The sequence below is a fragment of the Labrus mixtus genome, chromosome 10, assembly GCF_963584025.1.
Source record: "Labrus mixtus chromosome 10, fLabMix1.1, whole genome shotgun sequence".
NCBI classification, from domain to species: Eukaryota; Metazoa; Chordata; class Actinopteri; order Labriformes; family Labridae; genus Labrus; species Labrus mixtus.
The window spans coordinates 8,118,697-8,141,445 of NC_083621.1; the positions used below are offsets into that span (position 1 = coordinate 8,118,697).

The 22,749-nt window shown below is 42.3% G+C and overlaps 1 protein-coding gene across 2 annotated transcripts in view; it reads right to left on the minus strand.

Annotated features, from left to right (window-relative positions):
* The window catches only part of LOC132981810 (A disintegrin and metalloproteinase with thrombospondin motifs 2-like), a 110,713-nt gene that overhangs the window by 85,966 nt on the left and 1,998 nt on the right, over positions 1-22,749 (minus strand). For both annotated transcript variants that reach the window (XM_061047886.1, XM_061047888.1), the window contains exon 2: positions 22,114-22,523. In XM_061047886.1, the coding sequence (XP_060903869.1) occupies positions 22,114-22,523 (410 nt within the window). The remainder of the gene's footprint in view (positions 1-22,113; positions 22,524-22,749) is intronic.

The window sequence follows — 22,749 nt, forward strand, 5'->3', positions numbered from 1 at the left end:
GGCCAACCAGTAATTAAATCCCTTCATTAGGTCAAATATTTGATTAAGAAGAACCTGGGGGGGGGTCTGATAATGACCTCTCTCTTTTTGAAGGAGGGTGGGAGGAAAAGGAGAGGAACATCAGAGAAGGAAAGGAAAACGAGGACGAGAAAACCAGGCGTAGCATCGAAGGAATGTCAATCAAGTCATCTCCATATTGTCTGTAGTCAGTGATGATTGTTTGCACCTCCTCCCCACTTTTCCCTGTGTCTCTGGATAGTGTCTGTGTGTTGTTGTAGTAAGTTAAAAACGCTGGCCGAAGCATATTGCTAATGTGTTGATGAAGGCAGCCCAGGCCAAAGGGAGTCTCTCTCTGGTGAAAGATAGACAGTGTGCGTGTTCGACAGACGAGTGAACATCGCTGGCCTCCGCCTCAACCCTCTCAGGGAAACTGCTAGCTTCAGCCTGCGAGTGCATCTCCTCCACTCTGCTGTGTTCGTCCTCGTACGTTAGCCTGAGATAACACGGGGAGGGATTATGCACATTAAAAGGCAGGAGTGGGTTGGAAAAGCACAAAGTAGCAAAGCGAGAAAAAAAAAAAAAGAAAGACATTTTTTTGTTGGTATTTCTCAATTTCATGTGTTATAATCAGATTGTACTTACAAAGTTAAGACAAATGGAGTCTAGTAATTCAAATTCAGTATAAGGGTAAACATGCTGAAGTGGGGTAAAATATACTTAACTCACAGAAAAAAAACAAAGAACTGTTCGTTCATCATGCCCTTGGGAGAACATAATTTCAAAGATTCATCTGCAGTCGCATTATGTTTGCACCAAATGCTAATTTCTCTATTGATTAGCTTATTATCTAACCATAATGGCGAAACAAATATAGAAGTAGTGACCATGCTGAGGAGGTGTATCTGTGTTGCTGAGGAGATTTAGTATACAGAAGAACTGTTGATTAGGCACAAATATTTGGCCATAAATCACAGAGAGAGATAGAAGTCCTGCTTCTGTGTCCTCTCAGGCCCACGGGGAGGGACACGGACGGAACACAGTTCAGATATAAGAAGAATATAAAGTGAAAAAAAAAACACTTTAAAAAAAATTCTGTTACGAACAAACATGTTTAATAAATGTATCTACCTGAACTTAGATGCTGCTGTTTCATATTTCACAGCTTTTCCCCGATCTCTTCCCCTCTTCTGTGTGAGTGTGTGTGTGTGTGTGTGTGTGTGTGTGTGTGTGTGTGTGTGTGTGTGTGTGTGTGTGTGTGTGTGTGTGTGTGTGTGTAGCTGCTCGTCATCAAAGGATACGTCAAAATGAAGTCTCTCACAGAGGCTTGATCTCAGACACACACTACACTCACTCTCTCTCTCTCTCACACACAAACACACACACACACACACACACACACACACACACACACACACACACACACACACACACACACACACACACACACTGCTCCAGCTATGCTTTCATATCACGCCCTGGCAACGCCCACTGACTGCAGCATATCTCCACCGAATCACCAAGGTTACCGGCAGTAGCCAGGGATACCGTCAGAGCCGCTTGTGTAAATGAGAAAATAGGGTGTGGCCAAAGTCTAATTGGTGGACGGCAAGGTTTTCGTTTAAAACAAAAAAATATATACAATAAAGACCACACTTCTAATCTGGAATATAGATTTTTATATAACAGACAAAGTGTATTTTTTTCTTAGGTCTCAGTGAACCAGTGATATCTTGAAAAAATCTTAAAAAATACTGAGATGACTCAGGACAACTTGTAACATTTTCTTTGTGACAAATGTGCAAAGCTTCTTTTTTTTTAACGCTTCCATAATCTAGTACAGATTCTTTTTTTTTCCCCCATATGCTGTGAAGGAAGTATCAGTCCTCTCCAAGTCTCAGTTAGCGCTTTGCTTTAACAGTTATCAGCCCTGCTTCCCCTCAATAACAATCCAGCCTCATGTATTAACAATCCAAGTGTTGTTTTGATCCTTTACACGTCTTCTCGTCTCATTCGGCGTCTTTCACCTCTGGGTATAATACGTGTGTGTCTGATCCAGCCACACATTTCAGATCAATCTGGGGCGCGTACATTTGCCTGTGAGTTAGTTACCCCATGTGAGAGGCTTGAATTCATTGGTTTGAGGACCCAAGATTAAAAATTGGTGTTTCCATGACAAAGGAGGGCCTCCGCCTGCTCCTGTGTATCCACAGCACCAACACACAAATTGAGAAGGAATATTCCAAGGCATGCTCCGAGCTTCACCCTTTCTGCCTGAAGAGGTGTGTGTGTGTGTGTGTGTGTGTGTGTGAAAGAGAGAGACAGCAGGGGAGAGAGAGAGAGACTGCTTTCTTATTCAGGTACCGAAAAACACTGTGAATTTCCGGATCGATCAAGTCAATGGGCAAAGAAAATGTTTCCGCCTTTGTAAACCATACATGCACATTTTTACACAGATTTGCATTCAAGCACATACGTAGACCATACATAACACAAAGGCCCTGCAATGATGACTTATTTTCTCACATCATAATTCTAGCTGTATATTTATCCTAGCAAGTGAGAACTACATCTGTATTGAGCTGTCCTAGTGTGTGCTTATGGTGTGTGTGTGTGTGCGTGCGTGTGTGTGTGTGTGTGTGGTTGATGGGTGTGGTGAACCTGAACATGACTATAAGAGACTTCCATGGATTCATTTTTTTTTTATGTATTTAAAGCTTTTATTAAGGCGAAAAACTCCAACCCTGAAAACCCTTCCCCCCCTTCTGCAGATATTCCCTACACGGGAAAAAAAGGTGGAATCCGCAACTGATTATCTTTTTTTACATTTCTGTTTTTTTTTTTTTTTTTTACATTGATAAATTCTAATCATTAACAAACACTGTATTTCCTGTTCAAATGAGGAAATAGAGGTACAATCATGACATCTTTTTTTGCAGCAGCAGCAGCATGTTAGTTATTGAAAGACTCCTATGAGAAGAAAATGGTCAAATGGAAGAAAGGTGTTAAAGGGTGTCCTATAAACAACAAGAGAATGTCAAGAAAGAAGTGTGACTGTGACGTGTAGAAGGTCAGTTTGTGTGTGTGTGTGTGTGTGTGTGTGTGTGTGTGTGTGTGTGTGTGTCCACTGTACAGTCGTATTGTTTCACACGTGTGCAGCTGTCCTCAGAGAACTGGCTTTTGTTGAGTCAGCGATAAGACATATCTGAGACTTTTTCTGGACATGCATAAAGCTCAGTGGTAATCCTGAAACACTGAAATATGTCACTTTCAAGTACAACCTAACATAAATCACCACACTGAGTGTTAGTAATGCATTATTTCCTCACTTCTATATGTTGGCTACAAACACACTGAACATGTGGTATGTGTTGTGAAACGGTTGTAGTTTGGTTGCGTTGAGCACCATAAATACATGGTTCAGTTGCATTGTTAGTTAGTTACATAATGTGAATTTGCACAGTTTATAGTTTCTCAGCTATAATTACTATTCATTTATTATTTACTGTTTATATTGCTTTTTTTTTTTTTTTTTTTAAACGTTTACTGTTTTTTTTTGTAGCTGACTCCTTGTACTAATGACAAATTGAAGGTGACATCAGGGATGTCGCACATGTTTTTCTCAAAAGAAGTCGATGTTGACCTCAACATTATATTTTTAACAAAAGTCTCCCGGTCATTCCTTTCACACATATATCACACCTGACTGCCTCCTTGTCTGTTTTGATCATAATATCTATGGCCACAAAAGTTCAACAATTATCATAGCCCAGAATAAAGTGCTCAGCAGACCACCTCCTAAACTGAGTGGCAAACTGTCTCCAAGCAAAAGATGTATTCAGATGGAGGCTGTCGTCCTCCAGACGGGCGGGCCCAGGTATCGGGTCTGACCTGTGGCTCCTTTCCTGCATGTCGTTCCCCACTCTCACTCTCTCCCAGATTTCTGACTCTATCCACTGTCCTATTTCTAAAAAGAGGCATAAAAAGCCCAAAAAGACTTAATGAGTTTGATATCAAAGTCTGAAAATATTGTCCTGAATGAGAGACATGAAACAACCTGAAAATAGAAATCTTCCAAGTACAAAACCCGTCCTCCCATTTACAGTTGTATTCACGCTCACACACAAATGCAGGAAAAAAAAAAAGAGAAATGTATGCAGTCTCCTGAAAGAAAAAGTCTCCACCAGAAAGAAAAAAATGTCATCGCCGGGGAATCCCTCCTCTTACAAACAAATAAATGTGTGCTTCTCCTGCACAGACACACACACCCACACACACACACACGCACAAACTGACACACATGTGCATCATTTTCCTCCCCAGCTGAGAAGAACAGTAGACTGTAATTCACACCCTGTCTGAGCTAAACCGTAGATTTCATTTAGATGGGAAACACCAGGCTCCTCTATTGCCCCCAATTACTGGGGGCTGGAAGCGGAGGCAACAGCCACAGTTTTACACAATCACATCGTCTGGGAGGAAATCAGCCCTCTTTGAGCTGTGTGCAGCCGGGCCCGGGCTTCAGCAGAAGCCACTTAAACTATCATATTCTGAAAGAGACTAAAGATGACTTGAGCTCCTCGTGGAAAAAAGGTTTCTATACAATTTTGTCCTCCACATTATTCTTTTTCATGTATTACATTGGCTGAGATCAAACAGATACCTTAATCCACCAAACACACAAGGGCTTGTGCCTATTAGACGAAGAGCCCATTGGTTCAATTTGTGCGCAATTTACTGTGTGTGTGTGCGTGTGTGTGTGTGTGTGTGTGTGTGTGTGTGTGTGCGTGCGTGTGTGTCTGTGCGGTCCGTGCAAACCATTCTGCTCTCTGCTAGGTTCTCTCCAATTGCCGTTATACATCACGGCCAGGCAGCGGCGAATGGCTGTGTCAAAAAGCCTGCCTGCCTCTCCACCATATCTCATAGTTACCTCCCCTAACCAAATTACCACCCAGCCCCCACCTTAGCCCACCCTTCTCCCCTGTAGACGCTGAGAGATGAGCTTCAGAAAACAGCTGCCTCAGAAAGACAGCAGCAACGTCCAGCAGCACTGTGGAGAAATGAGAGTAAACAAACCAAGATCCTCACGGTCTTATGGAAATCGAAGAGTTTAGAAAAGGATTAAGTGATATTTAGTCATTGAAAATGAGAATCCCTGACTATTTCTATGAGAACTTTTCTATTTAACTTTTGTTTATCGACAATACTACGACCACTGTAGTCAGCTCAGGAAAGCGTTTACATCCAGTGAGAATCCTCTGGCATACAGCAGGCGGCAATGGGTCGGTACAAAAGCCATGCAATCAATAAATCAATCAATAAATCAATAAATCAATCAATCACACTGAAAGATTGTAACCCGCTCTAAAGAAGCAAAACAATGGAGCAGAATACTAACTTTTGGAGCATAAAGCAGCTCTTTGAATATTAAAGCTACACCTTTCTTTGTTTTCTGTGTCACCTATTTTCATCCACATGTCCAGATAAAATGTGAGAAAACCGTTCAGTTTTGACCCCAGACTGTGGTTCCCCCCCCCCCCCCCCCGTCTGTGACCCAGGATGTCTCAGGTATTCATTGTATAACTTCATTAGCTCTTACGGAGTCTGGCCTGCTACAAATTCAAAGTGGCTAAAACGCTAAATTTGTCGGCACCTGGGGCAAAATTTGCATCTAGGTGGTCCATCTGAGAAAAAAAAGGCAGTATTTTCACATACAAACTGTGCTTCTGTACCTCTATTTTGGAGCACAAACACTCATTAGCATAATATCTGTGGGGGTGGAATGCAAAACATCTCAACACTGACGGCTTAACATCTAAGATTTCATCAACATGAAACAACTGAGGATGTCACCTTATCAGCTTATCACAGAAATGATTAATGCCCATGCAGGTGTGGTTGTTGTTTTTGTAAGTGATTTTAATGAAGTCTTCAATCCCACACCTTCTTCTTTTTTACCATTTCTACTAAAGCTGCGTGTGAGATCTTCTCCATGCAAAGCTTCAGAGTTATCTGATTTTCTTTTTTAAAAAAAAAGGCTCACTGGTTACATTAGCAGGTAGAGTAGTCGGTGTGTGGAAACAACAGCTTGTGACTCAGCTGGGGCTGTGACCTCTACGCACTATGGTGGAAGAGAGAGAGGTAGACGTGGAGAGGGCAAAAGGGAGATAAAGATGGATGGCCAGCGGAGGACAAAAGAAAAAAAAAAACACACATCAGATGCAGAGTTCATAATTTCAACGCAATCCCCTTTACTGCCTGTGAGGCTCTGGACGTCGCCCCCTGATGCAACCCTGTCTCATAGAAGTTACATTAGCACGTTACTAAGCTGCTTTTCCTAATTACATCCTGGTGACAACTTAATAGCCGCCTGGATTGTGTTCACAGACAACCCATTTTTTGTACTGAATTAAAGATGTTTGATTAACAAGGTGGCTCGGTCGTGCAGCACTGTCCTGGGTTTTGCATCTTCACTCTGGTCTGTGGTTAACTTCAGGTAACAGAGGCACTCAGGAAAAGGTGAATAAAAGATTTAACATATAGTCAACAAAACTTTTTTCTGCATCAGAGCTAACCAATACAACATTTTATAAAATCCTCTTGCCACTTTTGGTTATATTGTGGTGCAAAACCTTGACATGATCAAAACTTTTGCAATTTGTCAAAGACTTTATTAACAACACGTTTTCATGATGTTAAGGACAAGTGGTCCTTTTGAAGGGAAAATGTTTTTCCCTAAATGTTTCCGCTTTGACATATTACTTTTATATTAACATGATTTCTAGGCAACAGAGCCTGAGTGAGAGGTGAGTTTTACCCTTAAAAAAAAAAAGGAACATAACGATAACTGTGTGGCCATGTCAAGAAGTATAACAAGGAATATTTAAGAGCCACTGGAAGGCCTCCAAACTACAAATCCCAAACCAGCTCCTGGTACCAAAAACATGAAAACAAAAGTTTTTCTTCCTGCCTTCTGCCCCCCCGTTGCACCCATGTCAAGGTCTAATACGAGCCCACACAAAACACATCATTTATGAATAGCAAAGTAACCTTTATCTGAGGTTATTGTACTTTCCTTTCCAACTGGACCAGTTTGGCTGGAAACAAATGGAAGTGACAAACCTGCAGTAACACTACTACAACGAAGACGGTGTGAGTAATACAGAATCCCACGAAACATTTGGAGGCTACTACAGTTTTAGAGCTGATTGTGTTGAGTCATACTACGATACTATAAAACACCTACTTTGGATTTTTCAAGGCCTAAAATAGAGAATTGTGATTTGGCAACTGACTAAATCAGGTAAAAGGTAAGATCTTATACCACTCTTTTTTCTGTGTCTTTTTTTCCTGACTCTCGTGATTCTAAATAATCTTCAGAGGGGGGCCTCTTGTCCCTTTTCACTCAGAGAAATTGATAATTTAGAACTTGGGTTGTCCCCTTCATCTCAATTCTAGGACTTCCACAAATCCAGAGCATCTTGAAATTGTAAGCAGACATTGCATTAGGTACAATTTGAATAAAATGAAATGATAACAATGGATGCTGGGCCATGTGGTGCCAATAGACACGACTCAATCTCCTAGAATGTGTAATAAAAACAAGAATCCCTCACACCTATAGCACATACTCGGACCTTCAGTATCAGTTTAGAAAAACTGTGAATGGTCCCGTTACTTTTGACAACTGGCCCCGGGGCTCACTTCACTGCCTTGGGTAAGCCCTTAGTTCTCTACGCTCAAACACATCACAGCCACACAGAGATAACAGCAGCATTAGCAAAATGACATCTAAAAATAGGATTGTTTGCTTGGCCTTTAACCTCAAACTAAAAATGTATTTAAAGGGGACATATTATGCAGTGTTTTTGAACATATATGTGGGTAACCTGAGTGTCTACCGACCCACATAATGTGAAATAAACCCATCCAGTCTTTTGTTTTTAGTCTGATTAAGTCTTATAACGCAGAGAAAAATGCTCCGCTGCAAATTCGCTCAACTTGTGATGTCACAAACTGGATTCTGGTCATGATCAAATGTTGACGAATATCTTCTTAAAATATTATCAGTCATATACCTGTAGTGTCTGAGATTAAATAACTGTTATTTCAGTACATTAACAGTTGATAAATTGTAGTAAAAACTTGTGATTGATAGTGTGATAGATTACTTTAGGCCAGAAGTCCAACAGCAACTCAATAAACAGTTCCATATTGATTTAAAGTGCAGAGGCAGAACTCGCTGCTTTTGACTGTAGTTCCCCCAGGACATGCACGCTTTGGAATTCCTTTTCAACAAATCTATCACATGAAGTTTAGAAACAAATTGTTTGACATAGCCATGAAAAATGGGAACGAAAGGATAAAGCACCTCCGAGTTGTGATGATTAGTTTACCTCTGGGATCTGTAGGTTTCCACTCAGTAGAATTTAGGTAAAAAAAAAAATTAAAAAAAAAAAACTGCCTTGCCTTTGTGACTGACCCTGAACTGAGAAATTCCTTGACCAGAAACAGCCTCAGAGTGCAGAGAGACTGTGGAAACAGGCCAAGTCAACAAAGCTACAGTATAGTGTAGCTGGGAGGTCGCCCGGCTCTGAAAAGCGAGTTGAGCCCTGAACACAGAGCCAAAATATTACAGGGAAAAATACTTAACAATTTCTTTTTTTTTTAAAATACACAACTTAAAGCACTTTCTAGTCTTTCAACCACTCGAAGCCCTTTTACACTCCATGTTATATCCCCCCTATTCACACCACATTCACACGGATGGCAGAGGATGCTATGTAATTAGTATTCACACACACACACATCCACACACATGTGGCTATTCCACTCTGGAGCTATTTGGGGTTCAGTTGTGTTGGAAATCGGTGAGAGAAATAAAGAAATAAGACAGAAAGAGAGATGTGAAGTGGATGACGGCTCCATACTGTCACAAGCCAGCAAAAAGGATAGAGAGGAGAGTCCTGTCACATCGCATCAGGAGAGGAGAGGAGAGGAGAGTGTGCAGGTCCAGGACTTGTGACAGAGAGCTACAGCCCGGTGGTGTTGGTTGTGTGTGTGTGTGCCGGCGTGGTTGAAAGCATGGAGACGGTATCAAAAAGGGAGAAAGAGGATTAGAAATGAAGTGTGGAGAAAGAGCACAACCTGACAATATGTTCCCTCCTCCCCAGTGTGTCTGTGTCTGAAAGGATTGGCTTACGATAAAAAAAAAAAAAAAAAAAGATCATCTCCCCTATGTGTTCAGTTTATGCAGTCAATCACATGACTGTAAGTGTCTGACTGTTCATCTGTGTTTTTGTGCTGCTTCATTCTATAATAATAGCGCAACTAATGCAAACGTCACCACACACTCCTAACATAAGCGGCCTCTACGTCGCTCGAACAGGTACACAAGCATGCACACGGATCAGTGGGGAGCAGCCCGCTATTAACATGCGCCTTTATTGATCCTTGCTCTGCTTTCCCTCCCTCTTTAGGGAGGTCAGAGTTCAGGGCCAGCTACAAGCAGCAACTCGGAGCTAGTAAGGACATTTTCTCAAGGACACCTCAGCAAAGAAGAGACCATGTTTAGGGTTTGAACACGTTTTGGGAAAAAAGAAGCGACATAAAACTTATCATGATAGAACATTTCCTGAAAAGAAAAGGTCAAAACACTGATGAAACGTTGCATCACTTGACAACAGAATAGCCAAATCAAAACACGTAAGGTGTGTATAGGCAGTCAGTATCAAGAGTTTTTTTATTTCATGGAGCAGACAGACATCTTCACAAAGCATGAACAATTTGGAGATTTGGAGGGAGCTGAACACAATTACTGCTGAAGTTTTGGTGTCTGACTACATTACATATAAAGAGCACTGGTGCAGGAGATTGAGAATATAACAAAGCTGGTGCGTTGACTCTCGTAAGTCTATGCAGTAGATGAGTTTTAAAGGGCTGAGCTAGTGTAACATGAAATACAACGAGAGGCAGATAAGTGCCAACAAAAAAGGATGCAAATACCTTAGAAGCTTTATCTTTGCATTTTCACCTGCATTCACACTTAATTCCTGAGTACGTGATGCATGCCATGCGGGAAACCATAACAACGCTGTTTGCTTCCCCCATTTATACCTCAACACCAGGCTTGCATCATATGGGAAAAATCTGACATGTGCTAACATTGTTCTATATAAAAACCAGGCCATGCATATATATTAAACATATTGTGTTGTGTGTGCATTAGCTATTATTATATTTTTTTCTCTTTTTTTGTTAGCATGTTTTACACTATGTTTGTACCACATCCTCCCATCATCGGTCTAATCTTCTCTCATTCGCCATCCTGCTCGCTAACCTGACACATAAAACGGCTAATGTGGGTAGCTGTTGGCTAACTGCACCTTCATCTGATTTGAAACACGGTGTAAATGCATGGGCTGAATCTGATAGGACAAATGTTTTTTTTATTATTATTATTATTATTCAATAGATGTTCAAGAGGATTCATTTGATTGGATACATTTCTTGATTTTGTATAACTTTGTACAAACTTTTTGTACACATCAAATTTGTGTAGTTTTAAAGGTGCTGAAAAAATGTTGCTAAAAGGATATTTAGCTTAAGATAATAGTTACCTAAACATAACTGTGACTTTATCATATAAGTATAAATATTGAATTATGTTTATATATTCTTTTAAACATTATTCATACCACCTTTTACTTGTTATATCACCCTGCTGATTTGAGTGATGATGAAATGCTGGACTCTCTCCCTGATTCAGAGGATACATCCAGCACAGTTTGGATGCCCAGCTGTACAGTAACTCAATCTCACACAGAGCTATACATGGACAAGGTCATCTCAAAGTCTCTGTTACATCTTGGCAAACAGATTATATAATTGTACAACAGTATCCAAAGCTTTCCTTGTACACACTGGCAGACGATCAGTCACTGTGATCAAAGCACACCGAAGTGTTTCTTTGTTTCTGCTGCTTCACTACAGCCCCCACAGAGGCAGTTATTAGAATACAATATATTATTATATAATGTATTACATATGCTGGTACACTAACAATTCCCATGGTCCACATGCACTGCTAAAAAACCCAAATACACCAGGAGATAAAAACTGATTATTTCTCTGTTGCAGAAAACAAAAGCAGGCAGCCTTAGTAAGATGAGGAGGGTGTGAGTTTCTGTTGTGAGGTGAGATTCTTGCCGCTTAGCTGCCTACCGTGCCAGCAAATATTTTTCAAACATAGCAATGCAGACAGACAGACAGACAGACAGACAGACAGACAGACAGGCATTAAGGAGCATGCAAACAGAAAATACAAACAAGACAGCTGAACAATTCAAACCAGAGACAGAACAAATACAACTAATTAGATCAAGCTAGGACAAAACGCACACATATTTTAAGAGTGTAGTGGGTTCAAGTACGCACTCATGCAGTGGAAGCAAACATTAAATATCCATGATCAGTCAGAGAAATGTACTAGCAGAAATGTGAGCAGACAAGTGACCTAAGCTGAGAGGAAGAAACAATGAAACAGGGAAATTCTTGGTGCTAATAAAGCAGATCCCCTCTACCCGTCTCTTCTGACAGAGTCCTGAGCAGGTGGTGATGGTTATGATGCCGATGTTGTTCTTTGTTCCGGTTTAGGCACATTAAGATTCCACCACGCTCTTCTTCTCCCTCTTCCTTTGCGTTACTGTCGTTTTACCTCCACCTACCCTTCCTCGCCCCCCTCTACACACTCCCTTCTTTCTCTCTCGTCTCATGTTGAGTTTTGTTTGTCGGTATTGTGTGGGGAAAACTTTAAGAGTACAAAGCCACCTGTGCGGCTGCTGGGAGGTAAAGCAGCAGTGCCACAGGAGACATTTGCCGGGTCAGACAGGGGTAGGCAGGCAGGCAGGCAGAAGGATTGTTAGGACGCAGAACACAGGGAGGATGTCTCATCTTGTTTGCAGGCTCCTCCACAGAGACGGCTGTGGGCCTGTTAGCCAGAACTGCTGATGTGGCTAGCATCGATCAGTTTTCTGCGCGGACCTGCAGCCTGTGGGACTGGCCAACTGGGTGAGTGATTGACAGACAGGCGAGTTGGTGGACGATGCAGGTTGGGCAAGAAACAAAATTTCCAGTAAGGCCTGGGTTTTTTTTTTTTTTCTGTTGTCTTACTGATGCCATGTCTTTTGGCTCTGCAGAATAACTTTGTCCAGTTTGTCCTTCACCCTCCAGAACCAACACGACTTTAGAGAGTTCATTTTATACTGGTCACTGAAAGATTACAAATGCTCTTCTCAGTGCAACCGCTGATTCTTGGAATTGTGCAAGGCATGATGACATCTAATTATCGGCTTAGATTAAGGGAAGCAGGTCGGAGAGACTGTTCATTTTTGTGTAATGCCTCCTTACATGCAATCAATCATTTTAAATACGTATTTATTGTAGATTTTATAAGATTTTGCGTCCCTATATGTTTCCGGTCTATGTTTTGAGCCCTGGGTTAATGGAGACTGTAAAAGGGTGACATTAACGCCCGCCTTACACCAAGTCGCAACAGGTCTGTAAATACTACAAGCAGCCCTTACCAATTATGATACTAGTAGAGGAACGTTATATACAAGGTCATTTTTATTAATCGCCTGATGATGAACAACCAAAAACCATCTCCATGTTACTCAGAGAAGGCCAAAAGCTTCATTTTTATCCTAATTCGCACCGGGGTTGCACCGGCTATGGGAAAGTTAGCGTAATCTTACACCCAACACCTTACTCCTGTTTTCGTTTTTCAATGAATGAAGATAATTTCATCCGTCCAACAACAGAGCACTGTTAAATGACCTTACGTTTTAGACATAAACATCTCTGCTGTTTGTGGATTAACCGCAGTTAACGTAAATCACTTCCAGCCGTTGATCTGTTCAGAGGCAACTAGGCTCGAGAGGCAGCTGTAACACACACAGCGTTATTTTGATCGGCTGCAGGAAGGGAGAAAATGTTTCGGGCAGTTTGGATGTTATGCTCTTAGGTCTCTGTCCGTCTGTACTCACTGTGTGCTGTTCATTGAAGGAGGTGAGGCCTGAAAGTTAGTCCAGGCAGACAACTCGAGCTGCACTGATTTCACACTGCATCACCGTCAACGGTCACCTGACAACAAACTTCCAAATGGCGGCCTATTTAAGCTGCAGGATTCCCTGTCTCTCCCTCTGCTCTCGCATTGGCAGCTCTGACCTGCATCGCAACTGCACTTTGGGGTTAAAGATATGATGTCATCACACCTCAAATTTCTGCATGTTAAATAATCTTGGAGGAATGATGAGGTCGGAGCCTAGACGCCAAAAACAAACCACGTTTTGCTGCTGTAATAAACTTTTAAAACTAAATACAGACGCAAGTTGTCTGACTCAAATAGTTACATTGAGAGCACAAAATCCAGAATATCCCCATGACATCACAGGACCGAGGAAACCCAGATGATGACACACTTGACAGTGTGTTATTCCACTGCTGCCACATTCCACTCGGTTGGAGTTTATTTTAGTATCAACATTAGCGGCTGTAATCATGACATAACAGAGGTGTTTTCCCTGTAATCATTGGGGTTCCACTGCTCTATTTTCTCGGATAAATCCTGTTATTTGAACCACTCAAACAAAGCATGTGCTGTGAGCGAGCGCTCTGTGAATGACAGAGAGAGAAGAAGAGAGTCGAGGGGGCTGGTTAAGTGCACTGAGTGAGCGGCAGTAATCACAGCTCTGGTAAAAGCACTCCTTTGCTGTGTATAGTGTTCCTCAAAATGGGCCTGCTCTCTGTCTGACTCTCTCCCTCTCTCCCTCTCTCCCTATTCCTCTCTCTCTGTCTGATAATAGCTCTAGATTGAGTAATTGTGTGTTTGAGTGGAGCCACACTGCAGGGTGGAACCGGCAATCAGACACCGAGAACACGTTTCTCTCTCGTTGACTGTTTCTCCATTCATACCATGCCTCAGCAGTCTGGCCTCTCCACACCTGACCCTCCCTTATGCCGCGCGGTTCCTGCAGGCACTCCCCCACCATTACCCCTCCGTTTTTTATTTTTCCTTTCACACAGCCTAGTCTACAGCGAGTGTGGGCTGGGGTCAATAATAGCTCTGCGACGTGCTGTAATTGATGTCATCATTTCAATTTGAGCTGATTACAGTTGAGAGCTGCTTATCGTGTGACCCCGGTCGGAATAACACAGCGTAGGGCCGTGTGAGCTGCCACGCCTGACCGAGCTTAACTGCAGGGCCGGCTGGATGGATGGATGAGTTGGCTCGGGCCGGAGCTGGCTTCTGTATTGACTCTTAATGTGGAGGTAATGACTGAGTGTGTTCCAGGGGCATGGCTGGCGCAAGTGTCCGTGTCGCTGCCGTTTAGTGTATATCTGGGGCTGTTATCGTGATTGGCCAGCTGCTCTGTAAACACTCTCTCACATGATTAAGTCCTCCACTGGCTAAGATTTATTTGAACGTGGAGACTGTGTGTTTAATAGCCTGTAATCGTAAACGTTCTGTGAGTAGTTTTTAAGTTATGAAGCCTGTATAATAGCAAAGAGACCATCACGATGAAGACGTTTTTTTTCTTCACACTCATTTTTAGTATCTGTAAAGACTGTCACTGAGTCTGACTGGGATGCACTGATTTATATCATACAGACCACTTTACTCTTCATTTACGTTTTGCATAACAAAGTTTTACAGTGAGTTGTATATTCGCCAGCAAAAAGGAAGATTTTTGATAGAGGATAAAACGTATGCATGTTCACGGCAAGATCAGCAAGGCGATAGCGGTCCATAGGGCTGGGAATCTTTGGGTGTCTCACGATTCGATTTTTGGGGTCATGATTCGATTCAGAATCTATTTTCGATTCAAAATGATTCTGGATTCATGGATCCATGGATTCAAAGTCTATTTTTGAATTAGTACATACTTCAGGATCTACTCCTGCCATCTGTGAGACTGGCTGAATTTCTTGTTGCTCCATTTGGCATTCTACTGCGTTAAAGAGCTAGCCTTAGCACTTAGTAGGGGGTGACTGATTAGCCAAAAAATAAATCGATTTTTGAAAGTTAAGAAGATTAAGTTAAGCGATTTAAAATCTCAGAAGATAAGAATCTCAATTTTTATATAAAACCATTTTTTTTCTCCACCTCACGCAGTCCACATGGGGTGACAAAAACCACACGAACATAAAGTTCCTCACATAGCCTTATGTCATTTCTGATTTTAACGATATAGAAGTCAAAACATCCTTACATAATATTAATAATTAAAGACGGAGGTGATTAAGATATTAAGATTATTTTTATAGTAAGCCTCTGCTGTCTCCAAGCACACGCCCACAGAAAATAAATAAATAAAACACCTGTCAATGCTTTGGCTTGTCTGCCTGCTCACTGTTGATGTTGAGTCTTTTCAATGAAAGCACCAGAATAACAACGCTGCCTGCCAGCATTCCTGCTGTGCACTAATAACACACAATGAACACACTGAAGCACAGCCAAACATAAACACAGCTTATAAGAATATACAAAGTGCAACACCTGCACGAATCAGGGCTAATTACCTGCCAACAAATAACGAAGCCCACACTGTACAAGAAGAAAGCAGGCACCCCAAAAAATCCAGTTAGTAAAAATCTCCATCTAGCTTCTCGGCTCCAAACTTCTTTACCGCATAGACAACGGGCAATACCCTTAACCCTCAGCACCACTCATCTGATCAATGCTCAGGAGCAGAGCTGCTGCTAAAAACAGAAAAAAGACTGCTCACTAAAGGAACACTGTCTCACGCTGTCGCTTTCTCTTTTTTTTTTGTGCCAGAGCTCTGAATCTGTGGGTGTTGGGAGCAAAAAAGCTGTCTGCCACATTCTTTTCTTTCTCTTTCTCTGTCATTTTCCTGACTCTTTTAATACCATCATTAGGAGAGCTCTCTCCTGCTCACTGCTACCGCTGCTGACCAAGAAACACGAGTACAGGGAAGAGCGAGGGGTGGAGACAGTGAGAGAAATGTGTGCTCAGGTTTTGGTCATGTGGCGAGGTAAAGACAGTCCATGGGACCATAGCTTTTCTCTGCTGTCTACCCTAATGAAGGTGTGTTAATGAGTGTTGGAGCACATAGTTCAAACTTCTGCAAAGGTGTAAAGTGTGTTTTTTTGTGTTTTTGGCGCGTATAGGTATACATCACAGCTCAGGTAACACATGTCTTGTCTTCCAGGTGTGCATCTGCATGAATTTAGGGATTAAACTTCTGTCCAAAGATATGAAATCCCTTCTTACCCAGCTAGATCTTATTTCTGGCCTGTGTGAAAACCTTTCGGCTCCTCACACCTGTGCAACCCTCTGTTCCCACGGAAACCTGAGAAGCCCTACCATTTGTCAGAATCACTGATTATCTCTGGAGTTTTTACACATCTGGAAGACAGGAAAGCTCACATTAAGGGAGGACATCAGCTAAACAACAAGAGCACACGTTTAAGTGCATGTGCGTGACAAGTTAATGTGACATGTATTTACCTCATTCTAAAGTTCCCTTTCTCAGGACGGACAAGAGAGCAGTGCATTGACATAGCTGTCAAACATTACCCAAAAAAAAAAGAAAACAATGTAAGATTTTGTGAGAAGACTTAAAAAATGCATCACGTGATCAAGGGTGCTATTTTGTCTAACTCTGAACTCTGATTCTGGGGGTTAACACGTGAAGAATATTTTGAGAGTGCAAGCCATGTTTTGAACGCGTAAGAACCAAATACTAAAGAAAAGCAAATACTAGAGACTGCAGACATCCAGAGATTGCCACTTAGCAGCAGCCTGCAGACTGCAGTGGTTTAAGAGATTGCTACAGCCAGTAATTAAATGCAAAGCACAATAGTATAAATTATCTAACTCTTAGGACACGGGACGGAAGCATTCACGTTTTTTTAAATCAACCTCTCAGTTTAGAACAGTGGTATCATAAATATTTGGACTTTTATGATAAATCATAGAATAAAAGTGTTTCAGTTGCAGGAATCATTTACAAAAACTCTGACACTATGGTGTTTTGTTTTGGGGTCACAAGAGGGACAAGACCACTTCACCTTGTTAAATCATATCTGTGAGAGGGAGGAGTTTAAAACCCTTTTCACACATACAGAAATCTCCTGAAAAACGAACAAAAAGATTATGCTACCCGGCGGTGCTTTAGGCTGTGTGTGAACGCAAACAGCCGCATTTTTCGCGCAGTCTTTACCCGGCGTTGGCCAGACCCCTAGTATTTTTTTCCCGCAGAAACGCCGGGTGAGCTGATGTCTGAACGCGGCAGCATATACTCCGGAGATTTCAACTCGAGCCAATAGAAAGAGAATGACGTTTATATACAGTGTCTGCACCCGACCACTACGATCTCCGTGCACGTAATTAAACGGCTGCATTATGTTTTCTGTTCGTCAGTTTGTTGTTCTGCGCTCTTTTGCGGATGTTGTCATTCCATTGGATTACACATAGCATTGATATAAAGGCAAATATTCTGTTTATAACGTTGTGTAGCGGACTTCCGCGTTGTTTTTTTACATCACGTCTTACCTCAGGAAATCCCCTGATCCCCCCTCCCCTCTGACAGGGAAAGTCCCCCGCTGTGAGGAGCATATGTGAACGGCTAGGTCGGGAGAATCTCCGGAGCGGTCCTCCTGTAAATATCTAGATATTATCCGGAGTGCGTATGTGAAAACAGCTTAAGTGTGAGTGTGAGTGTGTGTGTGTGTGTGTGTGTGTGTGTGTTGTGAGTCTGTATGGAGGATGCTCTCTGACTATGCTCTGATCAACCTTAAGAGTATATACAAAATAAGAAAACAGTATAGTGTCCCCCCCCCCCAATGGCCCCTTCCACCCCCGCCCCCTTTATTTTTGGGCTTTTTGTGCCTTTATTGTAGAGGTAGGATAATGGATAGTCGGAAATCAGGGAAAGAAGTCATTTAAGGATACCTGTCCGATAGAACAGGACAGCTGTCATTAAAGGTAACGCATGAACACCAAGATTCCTTAAAGTGTTTGTGTCGGTGTCCGTCTCCCCGCACGCCACCACCCCCAAAGCTGTAAACTTAGGGGAAACACTGCAGTAAATTGATAACTTGTGAATTAAATGACAAGTATGGCAAAACGTTTATTGTGAAAGTGAATGCTCCTCTGACTGTTTTTCAGCAGCACAGCGTCAGGCTGACTGTGCACCCACAGTGTGCGGAGTGACAGTCCCCTGATCCACTACTTCAGGTCAGTAACAGTGACAGAATTATTTTGTGTTTAATTTAGAGTTTTTAACGCTTCCTCTCCCTTCACTATATCTGTGTCTTGTTGGAAGAGGGAAAGCAGGAGCTCTGCTGACACACCACATTCCACATAAGACACCCAAAAGACACACACACATGAATGCACCTGACCTCACACCCACATGTGCACAAAATCAGGCCAACACAGCAAACAGCCTACACATCTCCGAGCAAATACTGTAGGTGAGGCTGGAGAAAAGACCACAAGTGGAGCCTGAGGTTAGGACACACACACACACACACACACACACACACACACACACACACACACACACACGTATGCATTCACATAGACAGTGAAGTTCGGGATTCTTAGGATTCAGTGATGAGTTGCCAGAAAAAATAAAATGAAACAAAAGCACCTCCACAAGAATTTTAAAAATCTATTTCTATGTATTATGCCAGGTTCCTGCCGGTTTATCCTTCTTTATCGAGTAGTCTTTGCATTTTATCGGTTATTGTTGCTTTTTCATATGAATTTGTACTTACCCCTATTTTTAATAATTGGTTAGAAAACAATAGAATAAAATGTAAAACATAACTACAGATGAAATATAAATACAGTTGAAGAAAGTGGCCTAAAAAGGCTCATATATCATCTGTATGATTCATGTCTGATGAGGACAAAAACTACAGATTAATAAAATACAACAGATTATTCACAATTTTGTAATCAAAAGCGAAGTAAGTTAAATGAGTAGTCCATTAAAGCAGTAGACATTTGTCATGTGATAAAGGATCCCAGGTGTTACAGATAATAAAAAGATGGCTCTATTATACTTCAAAGTCTTGGTAGGTGACAATTTCACAGCCACAAAGAAACATTCAACCCTAATTCATACACATAAAAAAAATATTTTTCCCAGAAAACACACACACAAACATTAATACATTAAGTGGAACCCCTTCACACACACACACACACACACACACACAATCACACGGAAACACGGTCTCAGCTGCGGTTTTAATTTCTTTGCACTGCCCGGGTGTAGGACTAAAAACACATGGACACACACACTACCACACAGCAGCACACACCCCCTGTCCTCAAACTGTGCAGTGTGCTGCCTCCTCAACCATCCAGAGGAGCAACCAGCTGATCACAGCTTCTGTCCTAGGAAATTCAATTCCCTCCAAAGGTCATGTGCCCATTCAAAGATTTCCTTCCTTTCCCTGTGCTCTCTCGCCCTCTCTTATTTATTCTGGTCATTTGTAATTTCTTGAGATCTACACCTTTGGCCTCGTGATTCTCCCTCTTCTGTCTGTTTTCTATTTTTCTTTTTCTTTTCGGTTTGAACCCTATCTGCCCCTGTATTGTTTCTCTTTCTCCCTCCTCGGTTCACACACCCTGGATCACAGCCAGCAGGAGGTTTTTGGGGCTGTGAACGGAAACACTGGGCACAGAGAGCTTTAACCAGGATTCTGGGTCAGTGAGGAAGTGGGCACAGCAGGACAGGGCTGGCCTACGTGGCTCTGCTGGGCTTCAAGAAGTCTGACAGAGCTTTGCTGCAGTGTTTGGCATGCTTGAGGAGGTTGTAAGAATTGATTAGTTATGACATGAGATATTTGTGGGGTGGGGTTGGGTGGGGTGGGGGGGGGGGTTTAATATAAGTGGACAGAGATTAATAAAAGGGTGTTTTCTTTTTTAACCCATGGGTGGTGCTTTGCAGGACTGGTTCTGATATTTTTAAGATATTAATTTGTACGTTTGGAGAATTAAATAAGTAACATTATTAGAGCAGAATTTTAAAAACACATGATTTTCAAGGAAGGTTTGACATTGTTTCAAGTTGGTCTTAAAGTAACACACACAGGTCTGTGTGTAAGTAGGGACAGCTTCTTTATTTCTTTTTTTTCTACTGCTTTGATCATTCCTCGTGTCTGTAGAGGGCCTGAAGAAATCCCTTTGTAATACCACTCTGATGTAAGTGATAGAGGACAAAATCCACAGTCTGTGCAAAAATGGATGAAGTTGATTCAAAGGATATATAAGGCTTCAGCAGTGTGAGTTACAGATGTACATTTTAAAATGAACTTTCACAATACAATTCCCTGATTTGTTGGTGTAATGCTGCTGGTGGATGGATGCAGCAGTGAGGAAAAAGCCATAACGTTGTCAAAAATCTACTTGATTTCAAATTCAATGTGAAAGTTTGGCAATCCAACTTTATAACATAACGTCCCTGTGCATTCTTCTGTCCATTTTTACAGGAGACTGAATTTTACAAATTGACTTATTGGGAGATCCACTCTTACAAAGTTTGATTACGATTTGCACATATTGAATCATTTATACAAAGCTGTTTTGGTAAGTGTGTAGGCCTATTGTGTTGGGAAGTTCCATTAAATAATGTTACGTTTACAACAGAAAAGAGCCATTTATCAATACAAACAATTCAAATAGATTTTTATTTTGTAACGACAATTTATCGTTATTTTTTTATCCTGTTGGTTGAGGAGGGGGAGGCTTTTCTTATACATATGGAGGCTCCACAGGAAAAAAAAAGTTGTAAACCACTGCTCTATAGCACTACTAGTGGTGAAGAATTCTACAGGGTACCTTTAAGCATGCATTTCTGAAGACAAGGAGGTCTGAATGTGCACACGGTCATGTGAAACAATTTTTAAAAAACCTGACAACCAAACAATTAAGACAGCCAATCAACCAAGCTGTGACCAGTACTCCCAGGTGATATGTTGTCATTTTTAAACAGCAATTATTTGACAATAACCATTTCTGGAAATTGCCAGTAGGCGATGGAATGACAGGCAAGTGAAAGCGCAGCAGCAGTGAGCTTCTGGTATCAGGCTAAGTGGGCATGTCAGGCTTGTGCTGTGCTGGCTCCCTGCCTGCTCTCTCAGCTGCTCTCTCAGTCCCCTGTGTCCTCAACCCTAAACGGATCCAGTCGCTGCTACTCAGCTCCAGTGGTGGGCTGATCTGGCTGACTAATGAACAGTTTACCTAATGAGCGGAGCTCTGTCCCACAATCTGTACTCGTCCTTAGCCCATTCTTACTCCATTTTACTTTCCTTTAGTCTTGCACTTGTACCTTTTCACCTTTTCCTCGGGCACTGGCCTCCATCTTTCTGCATCCTCTCAGCTCAGCAGTTCCTGTGCAAAGTGTTCACACTGTCTAAATCGCACTTCTCTCGCTCTCTCCCTCGCCAACAGCCATTCACGAACTGTTTGCAATTTCTTTTCCTTTTCCTCTTTTCATCGTCAGCTCTATTAAAAGAATCTACAATTCAGGCTCTTTGAGTAACTGTTGTGCAACTAAAATATTTCATGGTGACAGTTTGAATTCAACTCTGTTATGTTGTGGACAGTCTGCCAGGTGCTTGTGCATATCTATCTTTAGTAAGCACTAGAAGCCAGCTAATTGTTATAAGAGTCTAAAAAGCATTGCTGTATTCCTTGAATAATCCCCCCCCCAACCAACCCCTGCATTAGTGAACGAAAATGAAATAGGACACAGGGATGAAAACATGATTCAGGTATTCCTCACAACAGGCACAATGTTGCAACCAGCGTGGAGGAAACTACAGCAAATGAAACATGCGACCCTTTGAAAACCTCGACCCAGTGACAGAACCAGATAAACTCACGAGAAACAAGGACAACGTCAAGGGTCAAACAACACTTGCCTTTGCTCTTGTTGCCCTAAACTCCCAGATGTATATCTTCTGCTTTATAGTCTAACCACATCATTCTCTCCAAACACAAAATTACAGCAAGCTCACAGAAGTCAAAAACAGGTAAGAGCAGAGCACAGGTGACTCAAGCTGTCTACTCACCAGGCCGTCACAGTTGCTGATAGCCACAGTGGCTCCTGGTGTGTCTGTGATGTCACCAACGTACAAGCATTCATCATGCAGTGGCTCAGAGTGCCGGGTGCTGTCACTGTCATCGCGCCACTCTATCTTGGCTCCGGGGGCCACCAGCCTGGGGTTGTGGCGCAAGCGCAGGTGGAACTCCCGGCCGAAGATAGTGACGTTGTAGTAAAGCCTATCCAGAGAGGCTGCTGGTTCTCCTCTTGGTCCTTCCCACTCGTCCTCCCCTACTCCTACCTCCCTCCTCCGGCGCCTACGGGGCTGCCCCCCTGCCACTTGGCCGGATGAGACGGCGTGCGACAGAAAGCGGCCCTCTGCATCCACGCTGATCGGCCTCACCAGTCCATACTCCCCCAGGACATGCTGCAGGGAGTCTGGGAACAGGAATTTTTTTTTTTTTTTTTTTTTTTGGGGGGGGGGGGGGGGGGGGGGGGGAATAAGGGGAAGATTTTTTGGTGAGTAAGATACAGACATGAGGAACAAGAGGGGAAGACATTTTGAGAGGTAGAGTTTGGGGATGAGGAGATGTCAAGGGGAATTTACGCAGTATATACAGTGGAGAAAATGGGGGGGGGGGGGTCATGGGTAGAGGGAGAGAGG